Source organism: Gasterosteus aculeatus, chromosome 20, assembly GCF_964276395.1.
Source record: "Gasterosteus aculeatus chromosome 20, fGasAcu3.hap1.1, whole genome shotgun sequence".
NCBI lineage: Eukaryota > Metazoa > Chordata > Actinopteri > Perciformes > Gasterosteidae > Gasterosteus > Gasterosteus aculeatus.
The window spans coordinates 21,529,412-21,547,221 of NC_135707.1; the positions used below are offsets into that span (position 1 = coordinate 21,529,412).

General features: G+C 47.0%; 1 protein-coding gene across 17 annotated transcripts in view; it reads left to right on the plus strand.

Annotated features, from left to right (window-relative positions):
- The window catches only part of cep162 (centrosomal protein 162), a 34,692-nt gene continuing 16,882 nt past the window's right edge, over nt 1-17,810 (plus strand). For 2 of the 17 annotated variants that reach the window (XR_013453539.1, XM_040165473.2), the window contains exons 1-22: nt 1-244; nt 834-918; nt 3,221-3,317; nt 6,191-6,247; nt 6,592-6,792; nt 7,394-7,483; nt 7,656-7,833; nt 9,902-9,957; nt 10,027-10,088; nt 10,545-10,575; nt 10,780-10,854; nt 11,357-11,515; nt 12,179-12,236; nt 12,871-13,096; nt 13,170-13,398; nt 13,589-13,704; nt 14,552-14,686; nt 14,801-14,935; nt 15,147-15,259; nt 15,374-15,473; nt 15,593-15,719; nt 15,857-16,008. Coding sequence is in view for 13 of the 17 variants with exons in the window: in XM_040165473.2 (XP_040021407.2) it covers nt 859-918; nt 3,221-3,317; nt 6,191-6,247; nt 6,592-6,792; nt 7,394-7,483; nt 7,656-7,833; nt 9,902-9,957; nt 10,027-10,088; nt 10,545-10,575; nt 10,780-10,854; nt 11,357-11,515; nt 12,179-12,236; nt 12,871-13,096; nt 13,170-13,398; nt 13,589-13,704; nt 14,552-14,686; nt 14,801-14,935; nt 15,147-15,259; nt 15,374-15,473; nt 15,593-15,719; nt 15,857-16,008 (2,457 nt within the window). In the remaining 4 variants the exon portion in view is untranslated. Of the gene's footprint in view, nt 245-833; nt 919-3,063; nt 3,318-6,190; nt 6,248-6,591; nt 6,793-7,393; nt 7,484-7,655; nt 7,834-9,901; nt 10,089-10,544; nt 10,576-10,779; nt 10,855-11,356; nt 11,516-12,178; nt 12,237-12,870; nt 13,097-13,169; nt 13,399-13,588; nt 13,705-14,551; nt 14,687-14,800; nt 14,936-15,146; nt 15,260-15,373; nt 15,474-15,592; nt 15,720-15,856; nt 16,009-17,810 lie in introns of those variants that run through there. The other 15 variants (XR_013453538.1, XM_078094126.1, XR_013453540.1 and 12 more) reach the window with 12 other exon arrangements.

The following is a 17,810-nucleotide window of genomic DNA, read 5'->3' on the forward strand; positions in this document are numbered from 1 at the left end:
AGCCAATCAGGTCGCGAATGGCGCCCGGGGTCTCCTGCGGGAACAGACGGAGACTCGAATCTACAAGCGGGTGTCGCTGGGCTCGAGTGTTCAGTTGGAAGAAGGTTGCTGCTGGTCGCGTCTGCCGCTGCAAACCTCGCTCACGTTACGCGACTGAACGCGACTAAAGCCGTTAGCCGGCTCAGGCTACTTGCTAACACAAGGGGATGACATGCTAATCCAACTGTCCTGAAAAACACCGGAAGTAAGTTAAAACTATCACAATAATGGAGCCCTGCGTAAACGCGCTAGCATTTGTGCTACCGGTGCTAACTCTTAATTCAACTTAGGTAAATCTCCTGTTTGTTTTTAATGGTTTTAGTGTGACAGTTCGGACAGGAAGTGGTAGCTTCCTAACATTTGGTACAAGGTGTTTAAGCAAGTAGAATTTTGTTCACCAGTTGTGACGTTAGTGGAGCATCACGGGGACGAACTAACGCGACTTGTATCATAAGATATTGATTTGATCACTTTATCCATTTACAGTTGTGTCGGTTGTAAACGAATGTATAAATAAACGCTTTGTAGATGTATCGTTCGCATTCATAGAGTTCAATGTGTTTAACCCTGTTGCACCGTGGATTAGAACCATCTGAATGGAGCCGTATTGCTGGTGTTCATGTGTTGTGCCTTTTCCTCCTGTAATGAATATGTGACGGCCTGTTTTCGGTCTCCCCCATCGCCTCCATTTACCGTTGGTACTCACAATGAAAAGAACGATAATCCTATGTCGACTTTTACTGTTTGATAATGTGAGTCACACACGCCGTGTCCCTTCTCCTTGTCTTTGTCAGCGGTCTGGGTCCCTTTTGGCTGGACATGTCTCACAGACTGACCAAGGAGGAGCTGGACGAAGAGTTTGACCTGTTCCTGAAGGAGGTCGGTGACGCGGCGGTAGACCACCACACACTGGACTAGATATTCCAGTTGAGAATGTCCCTCTGGGACAGTAAATGTAGAACCTGGGACACAACGATGCAGTGAGACACAATTCTATGCACAGACAAAATACAGAGATTGTCAAACTGCATCCCCCGTGCTCCCACCCAGAATCAATCCAGAGCGAGGGACTCGTATGAGAAGGACCTCCTCAACAATTTCAACTGTCACATTGTTTTCTGGTCACAAGAGGTGAAGATCTGATAACTCACTGTGATTGACTGACAGGTCAACACCCCGGCGTTGTCCGTGCTTTCATCTTCGAACTTTGACCCTTTCACAGTGTTTATTGTTAAAAGGATCCCCATTCGCTGTGACCAAAGTGGGAGGAGCTAATCTTCCTGCAGTTCAACAAAAAGAAAAATCACTTAACGACAATAAACTAAAAGCAGTAAAACATTGTATCATTATAAACATCATCAGAACTATTTCAGAATAAGTTATTATAGTATTACATTCATACAGTAAATATGTCCATTCCCTACTCACAATTTTAAGTGCATTCTCTCTCAGATAGTACTTGATAGAGACTTTATTATTCATTTTACGTATATTATTATTATATATTAGTTATATAAGAAAACTGGTTGAGAAGAAAAGACGACGTGTGAAAAGCAGCCTGTTCTCTACTGTGCATACTGATCGCCGTCGTTCTTATGGGACATTGTAAGACTAACCTGGCAGCTCTGTTTGGGGCAGTTTGTAATTATTTTATTTGACCTTTAGATTCAGATGACCATACAGGTGCACAATAATCTAAGCGACATAGAATTAGAGGTTTGGCCACCTGTTCCACAATGTGTGAAGGGACATAAAGACATTTCCTCACTATAGAGATCCTACAACCCATCTTCACTATGGGGTCAATATGTTGTTCCCATGACGGCTGATTATACCTAGTAATTAGACTTTATCTACCGGTTATCTATAGGTTGCCCAGACAAGTGCAAACTCATCTTTGGTGTAGATGACAGCTCATGACTCCATCCCAAGATTTGGTTTTCGAGATGTTCAGTACCAATTTATTTTGTTTTATCCAATCAAAAACCACATTTAAATCAGCTGATAAAACATTGTCCAGTTCACTGACAGTTCTTGCAGCATAATACAACGTGGAATCATCAGCATACATTTGTACAGTTGCTTTACACAATACTGATGGAAGATCATTTGTGAAGATGGCGTATTAGAGTGGTCCAAGGCAGATCCCTTGCGGGACTCCGCAATCCAAGACCTTGGAGTCAGACCAGCTGCCGATGTAATAAACCCGTTGTGCTCTATTTGTAAGAGTAAGACTCTTCACAAATAACCATCTGACTGCTGTCCGGGTTCAGTTTCTCATTGATCATTACATTACAGGTCATTTTAGCAGACGCTTTTATCCAAAGCGACTTACATTACACTTTAAACCCATGGCTTTTTCACATTTTTGCCCGGGGAGCAATTAGGGGTTAGGTGTCTTGCTCAGGGACACTTCGACATGGAACATGGGGCAGCCTGGACTCAAACCACCAACCTTGTGCTTCCCAGCACACCTCTGCCTGCGCCACGACGATCACACACCTGACTGTCCTCAGTCTCCTTCCAGCTTTCATCCACAACAAGGTTATTCCTTCTTGTTTGACCCTCCAAGTAGTCCGCTTTCTCCGTCATCTCGGTCATATTCCCCTGCAGTGGATTGTTCTCAATCAATTTTCTCATTTTCTTTGTTCAATCATCCATGTCTTTCTGAGAGAATTGCAGGCTGCTTCTCAGCTCCTGTGTCTCCCTGGTCAATTTGTCAACCTGAGTGCTCACATTGTTCACAAATAATTCCACAAGAGTCTTGAAGTTGCATGAACGGATCCCTTTGTTGACTCCAACTCCTCTCTATTATCTCATCTGCTCTGGTGCCTCTTGGACGGCACGGTCCACCAAAGATCTCAAAGTATGAAGATCATCCACTGCTTTCCACTAGTTTACTTATAAAATATAGTGTCAGAGTGAATAATTAAACAATGCAAGTTTTTAAAACACTTTAAATGTATCAGGAGCTGCTGAGTCCAGTGTGTTCATGATCTAACTCCCCCGTCCTCTTTCATACAGCCTGTGATGTGCGCTGGAGATACCGTTCCACTGCTTCCTGCGGTGATAACAGGAGGCATTGGCACCCACAGTCCACAACAACGCACATCGCCTAATCGCTCTGAATTCATCAAGCAGAAGCACAAAGAGGCTGAACCTAAACCTGATTTCCCGTCAGTCCGTTTCAGATGACTCGGACAAGCAGCCCGGCCCTAAAAGCAAACCCTGGTGGCAGGATGAGCAGCACAGCGGGGGAGCATCAGGGGGAAAAGAGGGTGAGGTTTGCTGTGATGACTGTACCTGTACACCTGTTACTATGATAAATGGACCCTATTTTCTGCTAAAGTGAATACATGTTTGAAAGGTTCTTCCATCTAAACAGTGTGATGCCGCGCTGGAATGAACATCTGGTGGCTTGTTTGTTGTGTCCAGACCGGACCGTCTGCCTAATATCAGCCCAGGTTGTTTTAAGCCGACCCAATCTAACATCACTCACAGCCCCGATGAAGCACATGTGCCGTCGCTTCTGGAATGTTTGATGTTATGAAGGAATAAAACTGGAAAGATTCCTCACTTTTCTGTGGATGTCCATGGGTGACCCAGAAAGCTGAATCCTCCTGCTCGAGGAGCTCTGCCGGTGGTGCCTGCATGTACCAGAATGTACCAGAATGCATTGCGCACACATTTTTGGCCATCATGCTCTGTACTGCATCCTGGATTCGCCTGGAATCACTGCGGCTACGGAGTATCCGCGTCCGCCAAAGCATCCCGGTCCCTAACATCTTATTCACTCGTGTTCTGTGCACTAGGGCTGTCAACCCAGAGGGTCCAGGATGGTTCTGAGCATCCCCCTTCATCACAAGGGAGCACTGGATCAATGCAATCTCAGTCACTACAGCACGTACCGTTCACTTTACCTTCTACACCGATTGGACATGCATATTAAGGGGCCCATTTCTCTTTTTCAAATCCAAATGACAACGCTGCTGTTGCACCAGCTCTTTGTATGTTCAACTGTGAAGAAGAGTTGGATGTAACTGAGGATACAAAGTTCTTCTGTATTTACAGGACGGAGCGGTGCCAAAGATGGTAACTATTATTAGGATATGCAGTCACGTAGGATGGGAATAACTTATTACAGAAGCTGTTTGGTGAATTAATGGATTTGCATTTTTTTCGTATTGATATTTAATTCAATACAATATTGATAATTCAATATGATATTGATATTTGGGTTTTGGAGTATTGGTCAAACAAAAAGGGCTCCCCGGCTCAGATTGAGGTTCCCAATAGAAACCAAAGTGTATTTTTGGACCATCCTACTCATCAAGTTGGAATTCCTCTTTCTGTCTAACTTTCCACTTGTGAAGCATCTCTCCTCAACACCCAATCCAACACTTTCTTTCTCCTGCTTCAGGACTCGGGTCCCTGAACTGACCAGTAAAATGCACAATGCAAATGGTCATTTGACTAGTCGATTCTCCAGGGGCCTCATTTATAAAAGCTTGCGTAGGATTTGCACCAGAAGTGTCGTACGGATGAAACGTAGGACGTGCGTACGCACAGAAATATTCAGACTTATAAAACGTCCTACGCAGTTTTCCCTTAATAAATCACAATCACTTCTAAATGCAGCGCAGCTTTTGCGGCTTCATGTCGCGCCCACAGTTGCCCATATATAGTCTGTGGAACGCCCACAAATTAATATTCAGCGATTGCGAAATGATGACAAACACTGAGAGGAAAATGAAGAAACGTAACTTCACTCAGTGTGAAGTGGAGATGATCACTGGGAGGTGGGAAGGAGAAGTAAGATGCTCTTTGGAGGACACAGTGTGGATCACTGATGCCAACAAGGCACCTGAGGGGCAAAAGGTTGCAGAGCAACGCTGCAGCCTCACGACCTCGGACCCAAATAAAGAAAAACTGGTCTGACATCAAAGTGGATGCAAAGAAGCGTTTAGCGCGCCATCGCCAAGGTGTGTCTGCCCCGGGGGGGAAAGGGACACCGGAGCTGTCCCCTCCTGATGAGAGACTGGGGGCAGTGGTTGGGGATCGGGGACAGGGTCTGGGCGTTTGGAAGCTGTGCCACATCATGTAGCACAGCACATGCAGCACGATGTTTCACACCTTTTCAGGAGTAAACAATAACCTCCTTCAGTGCAGTCGAGGCGGCGCCATCTGCCCTTAAACAGGCCGATGGTGCGCTGCACTACAGCGCCAATCCTCCCATGTGCCACGTCTCCTAAGAGCGAAGATCAGCCATCAGCGTCATTACGCATTGTGACGGCATCACGGCGTTTTATTACCGTCCATCTGATCGCATCTGACAAGCAACAGCTGTGTTTTGAGGATGAATTTAATAACATGCCGATATTCTTGCAGAACATATTTCACTTTTCTTTTTGAAAATGTGTTAATTAGTATTTGTTTGTTCTACGCTGCAGATCGATCAAACGGCTGTTTGTGTTATTTATGAGGCAGTATTGGCATTTCTTTTACAACAGTCTAGTTTTACACTTTCACACACGTTTGCGTGTTTCTTGCATTTGCCGACGGTTCTCATTTCACCTGTTTTTGTGCGTACACATGGGTCCGAGCTTCCGTGAAGGACCGCACATTTCTCCGTCACGTTTGCTTTTTATAAATCCCAATTATTGCGTAGAGAGCGGCGTACGCCTTCTTTTGTGCAGACGCAACGTTTCTAAATGAGGCCCCTGGTCTTCATCCAACTGGTCTGGGTGAGGAGGAAAAGATGAAATGGGCATGTTGCATGCAGATGGTGCCTTTGCTCTTTAGGACACTCCTCCCAGCCAATCGTTTTCCCATCAGCGCTGCTTTGACTGGGAGAGCAAATGAACCCGACCTGTCAACTCCACTCCGATTGGGTCGGGTTAAACTTGATTACCGTTCACCTTACAAAACCCACAAGAGACCATTTAGAGTGTCCTTTCTTTGTTGTTGTCTTGTCTGTTAGTATTTTCAGCAAAGCCATGATGTTTTAGTACGAGTCAACAACACTCACTGTTCATATATGACATCAAATAATGGCAAAAATGTGCCTGTGTCGATTTCACAGCCTTGTATTTTCTGTTCTTTCTATCCCATTTGACAATATGTGCCTTTGTCTCCTCTCTTTCCCGAGCAGAGAGGGCAAAAAGCAGATTTCTCAAAGCCAAGAGGTCTCAACATGAGAACAGCAATGGTGAGGGCATCACTGTGGAGATCTTTGAGATGTATTTCCTTGTTCATGCGCTCTTTAGCTACACTGACTTCTATTTGCACAAAGCACAGCTCTTCTCAAGCATTTTTCACAGTGAAAGGTTCACACCGTCGCTTTGTCAAAGTTCTGTCTTCTCCATGAACACCAGTTGGTGGCTCCATTCCCCAAAGAGTCAGACTCTCGGGACATAAGCCAGGCTGTGCATCCCCTACATTACCCACAATGCACGCCAGCTGCGGACAGTTGGATGGAGATTTGAGTGGGCTAGTTGTGGCTAAGTTCCTTGGCTAGTTAAGCAACATGATTTACTCTGTTTGTCCCTGAAGCCTTCAAAAGGCCGGTCCCCAAACCGCGCTGCAAAGCTTTGGATAAAGCGCTTGTACTGGACACCAGCTCCAAAGGCGCAGTGGGACCCAGAGCTCCATCCGATGGCTCTGACAGGGTGAGCAGTGAACTCGGGGAGAGGAGCCCTGATGAGAGTCCTCCAGACACCTCTGATAGTCATTCCCAGGGACACGGTCACCATGGTAACTTCAAGCCACGTCCTCCCACCCTCTGGTAGTGTCGTACTAGTCCCCCAGCAGTCACTAGTACCACTAGTTCTGTGACTTCTTGTCTTTGACTCTATTATTGTTTGCCTTTCACATAAATCGTACCAATACATTAGATGTATCTATTACTATTATTACAATAGGCAGAAACTGGTGATTCTGTTGAACTTCCTTTCAACTTAAAGATGTCTCATTTAATACTAGAAATGGATTGTTTTTGATTATTGTGAGAACGGAACAGGGTGGACAGACAGCGGATGGCAGTACGGGGCCACGAGTAGTAGTAGTAGTAGTATTAGTAGTACACAGTCTGTGTCCTCCATCCATCTTGACATAAATGATTGCACATGAAGTTGTGACAGCACGTGGTTTATTAAAGGCAACTAAAAAAGGCTGAAGCGGGAGGAGAAGTGTCTCCATTCACAGTGTGTGTCTCATATGGACGTCTGTCCATCCAGGCTCAGCCGCTACTCAGTCCTCAGTGTTGGATTACAGTAGACCCAGTATCTTCTTACAGCTATTGGTCACAATCTGTAATCACGGCTCACTCGTGCTTCTCTGTGGTACTTTTGTCAAGGACTGCTAGGGAAGTCTGATCGACTGGGGGACGAGGACCCAGGAGACGAGGGGCTGATAGGAGCTGATCCCAGCGGAGAGGGGGAGCAGGGTAAGACCTGTGGACCATCATGGCTGTGGCCTGTTGCATCATCTTAGGTCATTTAAAAGCACCCAAACATCCTTCGGGACTCGAGGATGAATAAACTATACTTTCAAAGTCACAACTGAGACATTTCAGTTTGGAAGCATCACACTTGAGCTCTGTTTTTGTGTGTGCGCAGACTCCATGATGGGACCAGCCGCTAACACCACCGCTATCGGCTTGGACACCATAGAGGAAGAAGAGGAAAAAGCCCGATTCTTTGCCCAACTAGAGGCAGGCGCCTCCCTAAATCTCGATTACTCCATTCTGAACCGAGAGCTGGACTCGACGTGTTCTACCACGGCTGCTAACCTCAGGTAACGGAAGCCGGACTCGACCTGCTGCTCTTCTTCAAGGTGCCGTTCTCCAGTTGTGTAGTTACTGGGCTTCCTTTTGATACACAGATAAAGACCATCGCACTGCCCCCATGTGTAACTGTAGTGTTACAGGCATCTTCCAAAAAAATCACTGAATGTTTCCCCTTAGGCAGTGCAGCAGCCCGGCATACCAGGAGGGGTTAGTCCTGGCATACCAGGAGGGGTTAGCCCTGGCATACCAGGAGGGGTTAGCCCTGGCGTACCAGGAGGGGTTAGTCCTGGCGTACCAGGAGGGGTTAGCCCTGGCGTACCAGGAGGGGTTAGCCCTGGCGTACCAGGAGGGGTTAGCCCTGGCGTACCGGGAGGGGTTAGCCCTGGCGTACCGGGAGGGGTTAGCCCTGGCGTACCGGGAGGGGTTAGCCCTGGCGTACCGGGAGGGGTTAGCCCTGGCGTACCGGGAGGGGTTAGCCCTGGCGTACCGGGAGGGGTTAGCCCTGGCGTACCGGGAGGGGTTAGCCCTGGCGTACCGGGAGGGGTTAGCCCTGGCGTACCGGGAGGGGTTAGCCCTGGCGTACCGGGAGGGGTTAGCCCTGGCGAACCGGGAGGGGTTAGCCCTGGCGAACCGGGAGGGGTTAGCCCTGGCGTACCGGGAGGGGTTAGCCCTGGCGAACCGGGAGGGGTTAGCCCTGGCGAACCGGGAGGGGTTAGCCCTGGCGAACCGGGAGGGGTTAGCCCTGGCGAACCGGGAGGGGTTAGCCCTGGCGAACCGGGAGGGGTTAGCCCTGGCGAACCGGGAGGGGTTAGCCCTGGCGAACCGGGAGGGGTTAGCCCTGGCGAACCGGGAGGGGTTAGCCCTGGCGTACCGGGAGGGGTTAGCCCTGGCGAACCGGGAGGGGTTAGCCCTGGCGTACCGGGAGGGGTTAGCCCTGGCGTACCGGGAGGGGTTAGCCCTGGCGTACCGGGAGGGGTTAGCCCTGGCGTACCGGGAGGGGTTAGCCCTGGCGTACCGGGAGGGGTTAGCCCTGGCGTACCGGGAGGGGTTAGCCCTGGCGAACCGGGAGGGGTTAGCCCTGGCGAACCGGGAGGGGTTAGCCCTGGCGTACCGGGAGGGGTTAGCCCTGGCGAACCGGGAGGGGTTAGCCCTGGCGAACCGGGAGGGGTTAGCCCTGGCGAACCGGGAGGGGTTAGCCCTGGCGAACCGGGAGGGGTTAGCCCTGGCGAACCGGGAGGGGTTAGCCCTGGCGAACCGGGAGGGGTTAGCCCTGGCGAACCGGGAGGGGTTAGTCCTGGCGTACCGGGAGGGGGTTAGTCCTGGTAAAAGGGTCTAAAGCAGGGGATGGCAATTATTTTTCCTAGGGGCCAAATGAGCAACTGAAAATATTATGGAGGGCCGGGCCAAAATGCCGAACTCAGTTATGCATAGTATTCATTTTATTTCTATATAAAAAGCAGTAAATGGCCTTGTTTTGACCACTGGTAAGAGTGTATGTCATTATTTGGCAATTAAAAGGTGAGGTTCGCTTTCAAAAATATCATTTGTTCAAATAGAATTTCCCTCATGATAAACAAAATGTGAAACATTTGACACCTTTTCAGCCCCATTAATAACAAAGGGCATTTTGAGTTTTATATACTATTGAAACAAGGATTTTCTTATCTTTCTAAAGACATCACATCATCTTTGTAGCCAAAATAAAGTCACTGAACTGTGTAACTGTGTAAAGAAAAGTGTCCCAGGTTTGTAGCCTTTTTGACTTTACATGCCTGTATTAAACATTTAATGTTTTCAGAACTGTGCAAAAAACAAAACATTTTTCCCTGTCAAATTCTGACATCCATCCGTGGTGACACCTGCCAGTCTGTCCCATTCCAGTCCCCGTTTGTCCATGCGTTTACCTCGGTGAACAGATGTCTACCCTCTCACTCGTAAGCCCTGGACAGATGGGCCAGTGGTGAACGTTGAGCAGTGGAATCGACATTGTTCTTATGGGGTCTGGGACACAGTGTCTCTGCCCTTGGAGACCACTGTGGTGAACACAGCGTAACAGGGACGAATATCGTCCTCCAGGGTCGTCGAGGAAGTGGTGAAGCAGAGTGATGACGAAAGGAAGGCTGGAGTCCCAGGTAGGACTCTCTCTTTGTGTCCCTTCATCTCTGCTGTAATCTGTGTCGCTCACATCTCAGCTTCTGCAGGATCTCCACAGTACAGTGAGGACTTTGAGGAAGACGACCACGGAGAAGAGCTGCTGGAGCAGGTTTGTGTTCTTTGGTTCGGACTCTATTTAAAACTATTTGACCTCAAAGTCCACTCACTCCTCTTTTTAAAGCTTTCAACTACATGGCTACACAATGATTGGCTCAATTGCCATCATGTGACCTGAGAGCTTCAATCTCGTGGCCAGGAAATGAAAACCCACACATAAAAACGTTTTGTGTGATCTTGTCTGTTCTCTTGTTAACAACATTGCACAGGAAGCCAACAGTGTTTCGAGTGACTGATACCATTGTGTCCTTTGCACAACAACAATGACCGCAAAGCCACACATTACATTTAAAAAATCATAATAAACTATCAGTTCAACCGAGTCGGGCTCAAAACCGTTTACCTGGACATGTGCTGAGTGGTCAATACAAATACAAAATGCCACGAAGCTCTTTCTACTGAAATATCACAGTGACCTCATTCATCCTATGATCTGTCTTGTTTTCAGAAGTCTAAAATCTCTCCAATCCTTGCCAAAGGTAAGAGTGTTTCACCCGCATGGAGACAATGTTAATGCTAATGTGTGTTTCTCATAATGTGACCAACGATTACAGAATAGCAGCTCTCATTCAATGTGCCCATTGGTTTGACGTGAAGTTACTACTCAATGCTAATGTATTAGCATTAGCGCTGTACTGCTGTGGCCTCCCATGAAGAACAATATGCGACTCACTTTGTCTCAGTGTCTCTCCATGACTCCCTGGACGACACCGGGGGGGGACACGGAGGAAAGGACCCAGCAGGCTCCCTGGACAGAGGTACATAGGAAGCGTATTCATGTATATGGCTCTATACATTATCAGGATTGGTACCCACTGAACCCTTCATGTCAGTCTTATCTTTTTGAAGATGTAGCACCCTCATTCTAGAATGTTCTATATCTAGAGCAACCAATAATTAGTAGTGACTACATTCCTTCATTTATTGGTACATAACCCCTGTAGCGTTTTGTTTACTCAACACCTATTGGCTGTTCCAACTTACAACAAAGTAATACATCAATGTCACAAGTTACCTCAAGCGGGTAAAATAATTACTTTTACTATATTCATTTAATATTAACTGGTAAATATTCCATAGAAAAGCATAACTAACATCTTGATGTAGAAAAATCTATTTTCTCACAATAAATCATCCATCCCGTGACCTCCCAATTGGTTGCTGTTTCCCCACACATTCATTTTAATGTACCATGTGTTGCCTATATATTCTTCCATTGGTGGCAGTTTCTTGTGTTGTCTCAATGAGTTTTGTGTTCAGGCCCGTCGTATGTGCAGAGCGGCGCTTCCGACATGGAGGCTCTTCATGAGGCCTACAGACAGATCCACGTGGTGGAGCCTTCCGATCACCAGCACCCATCTATGGAAGGGATGGGAAGGGCTGAACACTCCGTTCAGCCCGCGTCAACCAACGACTCAGGTCAGACCCTCAGACTGACCACCCTGACACCTGGAAGATGGGGAGGAGCACAAAACCAACATCAAATATTGTTTCACTCCGACAAGAACTAATCATCAGTTTTCACGTACTGTACATATTCCGCATTTCTATCTTTGAACTTCTTCACTTTGTGAAAAGGGTGGAAAGACAATGTGAGACGTAAAAATGTGCTGGTTTTAAGCGTGACCATTAAACGGTATGTGGGGGAATGCTGGACGGCTTCTGGTGTGACTGGAGGAACGACGCGTCCACAAAGCTGCAGGCAACAATACGCTGGATTAAAAAAGTCATCCAACCTACAGACCAGATCCTGGATGCCAACTCTTCTCTAACAGAAGCAGCTGGCCGCGCTCGCTCCAAAAGTAGCTAAATCTAGCAAGAAAGTGCCCCCAAAGGCCTCTCCCAGAGCACCCAGCCCCGTGCTCATAACGACAGTCACAACTATCCTGGCTGCAGACAGCGTTCACAGCTGGTCCCGTCCACCAACTCCTGCTGCTTTACTTCTCTTTGGTCGGGTCCAGTGATCCACAACAGAACAGTCCTGCCTTTGAAGGGCTGACCCCCCCCCAGTGTATGAGATGAGGACATCCAGGCTTAGGGTTAGAAAGGACCACAGTGTGCTGAATATCTCTTTGTATCTAGATCTTCCCACTGCAGAAGAGTTGATGAGAGTTATTCGGCCAGAGAAGGAGGTTATCAGGTGAGCGCTGCGCCACAAACCATGTTATGCACCTGTAATAAAACAGGCACTGATGGTAGAGCCTCCAGCTAACATCTGCATGCCATGGTTGTCAGCTAAGCTAACGTCATTTTACAGTGAGGCCATTTAAGACTCGTAAAAAGGATCCTCAAAAATGAAATTTGAATATGAGTGATTCTTCATTGCTTGCTTTAATTACGTGACTCGTCCGTTGTGTTTGATATGGATGCAAAAACTAAAAATACAAACACAAATGGATGAATTCAACTTAAACAGCACTCTGGACTTATTGGAAGTGTTTGTCTAACAAGCACGAGACCATGCTACGCAAGAAATATGCTCAATACACAGATGCATGCTGGGAGTATTGGGACTCACTCTGTTCGACTCTAACAATTTGTCCTGTTTTTATAGATCTGGACATGAAAAGGATAGAGTGCGGTTATCATTTGACTGACGACGTTTCAATGCTAATTTGTATGGGATTATTTTGGTTGATTGCTTACCAAAATACCCAATAATACATATGAGATAACAATAATACATTATAACCATGAGCCTAGAGCAATAATAATACCTTCAAATAATCTGACTTAAAGGCCACACTTGTCTGCGCATTTCCTTCTGATTGCAGTGCTGGAGGACTTGAGGACCAACCACACTTCTTGGAAAGAGGTTTCCCAGATTTGACGTCTCAAGAGTCCCGACCAAAGCCAGCGGCCGAGGCTGGCCGCGTAGCAGGAACACAGGCAGCCCGGGGGCTATCCAGCCCCCCAGACCCGCCCAGCCTGACCTGGAGCGTCAGACAGGAAGTAGAGGAGCTGCTGTCCGCTCAGGCCGCAAAAGAAAAGAACGAGCAGGTGAGACTTGGAGCTGTCTGTAAACTCCAGCAGTGTGTTGTTACTGAAAGGCAGTGGGCCTTGTGTCCCGCAGGCTGCGCCTGGATCCAGAGCTTCTCATCCCTCTACGCCCCCAATGCGGAATCCCGCTGCCCCCGGGAGAGGCAGCAGGCTGCAGGGGAGAACAGCAGGGACCTCCAGGTCCTCAGGGCCGGGTGGAGCTGCTGCGTCAGCCAGAACTCCGCCTTCTGCCTCCCGTCCTCTGCAACACCCACGAGAAAAAGCCAAATCCACAAAGAGCCAAGAAAAAGAGCACCACACAGGTTATCAATGGCACTCACACACTAAATGTAACTCCCATAAATCAGGATTGGGTGGTGTGTGTTACTCCGAGGGCTACGTTCAAACGTCCTGGTCACACTGGATTGATTTAGTTTTACTTCTTGAATCAGAAGCAGGAGCATGGCGTGGAGTGTGTGTCATGTTGGAGTTGTGTGTTTGTTTGACGAGCAGAGGCGGGTCTGAAGGTCAGCGGGGAGCTGGTGGCGTCTGTTCAGTCCTTGGTGTCTGTCCTCCGACAGCAGATAGACCGCAGCAGTCAGCAGGACGTCCCCAGAGCGGCGCAGGACGTAGGAACACACCCATTCTCCTGTTGATGATGCGGCTTGAATGCGTTTTTGTTTTCTTGTTCTTTTCTAACATTTGACCTGTGTGGCATGTTGATAAACTGTCCTTGAATCCAGCTGTAGGTCAGTGGTATGTAGCAGTTTATGTCCCCTTTTATGGAAGTAAATCTGTGTCATCGGATTTTGAAAGAAAAAGGTGATTGAATTTCTAGCACTGAATATTTATGCACTGAAATCATGTATCTGAATGTTTTTCAACGTTAAATATTCAACTACAAAAAATTCAACTGCAAAAAATTGAATGCAAAAAAATTCAACCGCAACATCCGGGAAGCCAAAGAAGAGGCATCGATTCTAGATTTAAGATCGGGAGCGTCACCTTTTTCGTCTCCGATGACACATATTTACTTCCATACCTTTGATGATCCACAGGACTATGAATGTAATCCAAGACATTAGTTCCACCATTCAGCTACACAAATGCATAATCCAACCATGAGCCATAAAAGAGAAGAGGCTTTCTATGTCTGTGAAGGTTGTTTGTGTATTGCAGCACAGAGATACTTTGATCGCGTTCATGTTATCGTGCTGTTTCAGTTGTTAGCATATCACTATGCTAAGCTAAGAAGAATCCAGCCTCTTAAAAACTGGATTGTTTTTAAGAGGCTGTTTAAAGAAACCCCAGATGTCCGTGTTTGCTGGTGCCACTGAGGAGGTGATGTTAGTTAATCCTTCTGGATGGGTCGGCTCCCAGACCCCCATATTTCTCTGCTACAGCCAAACTATATTCTGCTATTCTACTCTGATTGATTCTCCACACCTCGTGATGCACGTGATGTGTGACTTGCAGAGGGAGGAGGACGGCTCTCTGGTGCAGGAGCTCAGAGGCCAGCTGGCTCACAAAGAGAGGGAGCTGCAGCTGATGAAGGAAGGCGCCGGAGAAATCAACACTCTCAGACAGCAGAACTACCTTCTGCAAATCAAGGTGCTCAACCGCTCTCTGCTCTTCCCTTTCAACACGGAGTCCCATTGCTGGCAGCAGACAAACCAACCGAGTGTGTAGAACACCAATAGTAGCTCTGCTGTGTTTCTTTCTCAGCTGCAAAGTGCAGAAGAAGCCAGTCGGAAGACGAGATGGAGGATTGAGGCCACTGACTTGGCTCCAGAAGAAAAGCTCCAGCAGATCGATAAGGAAATAAAGGAGCAGGAGACGCTCATCAAAGGTTACCAGCAGGTTTGTCTCTTAACCTGGGATAGTGTAGTTCCACTCTGTGGTGATTGTGTGTCAGAAAGTTGGCTTCACAGAAGTGTACTGGCTTTATTAGGGTGCATATAATGTTATCAACAAACAACAAATTCTTCTTCTGAAACGGTGCTAAATGGATCAATGAGGTGGTACAAGACTGGTTTTATTGAAGTGCAGTAAAGGGAGGTTTGTTTTCCAGGAGAATGAGAAGCTGTATTTGCAGATGAAGGCTCAGCAGGCCGAGAGTAAAGCAAACGAGGAGGCCATGTGTAGTGAAACCCAGAGGCTGCTCAATGAGCTGGCTTCCACAAGGTGGGTTCAGTCTACCACAAAGGCTCTGATTAGTGGGAACTTTCACTGTTAAAAAAGCTCAACTTTGATTTTCCTCGCTATAGTTCAAAGTTTTGCGTTTTCTACCTTCACCAGGGAGCAGCTGAATAAACCCTCCAGGACTGTGGGAAGTGTGTGCTTAGTGGATCACACGCAACGCATTGCAGACTTGTTAGCCCAGCTAAATGCATTACAGGTAAATCCTCATTGACAATGAGGGACGATGGCCCACCAAGGTCTTTCCCTTCTCCACAGACAGAAGGGAAAAGACATCAACTTTGTCCAGTCACCGAGGAGATGTGTTTCTGTGTTCAGAGGAACGAGGCCAAGCTGTCTGAGGACTTCCACAGAGTGAAGCAAGAAAAGCAGGCCCAGGAGGTGGACCTGCAGCTGGTGAAGAAAGAGAGGGACCTAGCTAGAGCTCAGGCCGTGTCAGCCTCAGGTAAGACTGGATCCACAACGGCCCCAGCGCTACAATGTAAATCCAAAGACCGGGTTTCGTACTAACTTTATACTGAATATGCGTCAGCAATCTTGTCGGGACGCTGACGACGTGTATCCGTACTCTGAACCTGTCAGTTGAGATGCGCGTGTTGGAGGAGAAGCACAGAGAAGAAGTGGTGGCCTTGAGGAAGAAGCTGCAGTGGTTTGCTGAGAACCAGGAGCTGCTGGACAGAGATGCTGGCAGACTGACGGCTGCTACGTCTGAGATACACCAACTGCAGGAGCAGGTGAGCGCGCCGCGTCTCCATCCTTCCTTGGCAAGACGGTTACGCCTTTCAATCGCTGTGAGAATGGGAGAGAATACCTTGATGGTGGAGGGTGTTGGGCACCACGCAATGTGTCAATAAGATAGTTCACAAAATGTGGGAGAGATGAGGAGGCAGCTAGCTGGACGCTAAGCTACCGACCACATGGCTGAGGTGTTGCTAGCAGGCTGTGTTTGTGCACCATGTGTGTTCCTCACATAGTTAAATCTGTGTGTGTGTGTGTGTGTGTGTGTGTGTGTGTGTAAATTAGAAATCAAAGAAGCAGATCTTATTGAGGCACAATAGCGGTTAACTTTATCACCCAGTCAGAGTTCATGAACACATACACAATCTCTCGTTAAATAATACAGTAAATCCCCAAACAAAATACCGACACATGCTAATCAAACTTCTGCCCAGTCACAGCCCTACTGTGCGTCGATGGGGTTTGCTGTGTTTCATTGATTCTCCTTTATCTCGGTGCCCGCTCCGTCCTTTTAGCCGGCATCATGAGGACTGTTGGGTTTCTTGGTGAGGATTTGAAGAAGACTGTGTTGTCTTATTCTTACACTGACCAGAGTCCGTTCGGAAAGAAAGTTTGAGAGGGGGAACTCGCAGTCCGCAGCCGGGGACCCTTGTGGTGTCTCCGGCTTAAGCAGATCTCAGGTGTGTGGACCGATTCCTTGCTGGGGGTTTTAGTTCTGCAGCTGAAATGCATTAGAAAGTCACCCTTGGTTTTATCCTATGGCAGGGTCGCCTCGGCCCTCGGTATCGGCATCGATGAATGATGCTTCAGAGTATTCTGAAGACTATAAAAGAGAAATACATGTACAGTCCATTTAGTTTCAGTGTCTATTAAGAGAAGAGGAGACTAATCTTATGTTCGCCTCCTTGCTGTAACACATTTATGTACTTCATCTGTCACACAATGATCTGTGTTAACAGAACCTGCTTACCAAGCAGTGTGGGGTTAAAACACCCACAAAGCTGTTCCTCAACATCTTGGACGTCTGTAAGAGTAATAACAATTAATGTTGCACGGTGTACCGGTACTAGAAAAGGTACCGCAGTACCCTTACGTTGAAAACAATACTATTTAGAATATTTGTAGTACCGGTACTAACTGTGAGTTACCAGGGGAGACGTGCCCTCATGTAGCAGACTGCACATAAATACATACATGTAACATGTACATGTAGCAGACTGCAGATAAATACATGCATGTAGCAGACTGCACATAAATACATACATGTAGGAGACTGCACATAAATGCATACATGTAACATGTACATTTAGGAGACTGCACATAAATACATACATGTAACATGTACATGTAGGAGACTGCACATAAATACATACATGTAACATGTACATGTAGCAGACTGCACATAAATACATACATGTAGCAGACTGCAGATAAATACATACATGTACATGTAGCAGACTGCACATAAATGCATGCATGTAACATGTACATTTAGGAGACTGCACATAAATACATACATGTAACATGTACATGTAGGAGACTGCACATAAATACATACATGTAACATGTACATGTAGCAGACTGCACATAAATACATACATGTAGCAGACTGCAGATAAATACATACATGTACATGTAGCAGACTGCACATAAATGCATGCATGTAACATGTACATTTAGGAGACTGCACATAAATACATACATGTAACATGTACATGTAGGAGACTGCACATAAATACATACATGTAACATGTACATGTAGCAGACTGCACATAAATACATACATGTAGCAGACTGC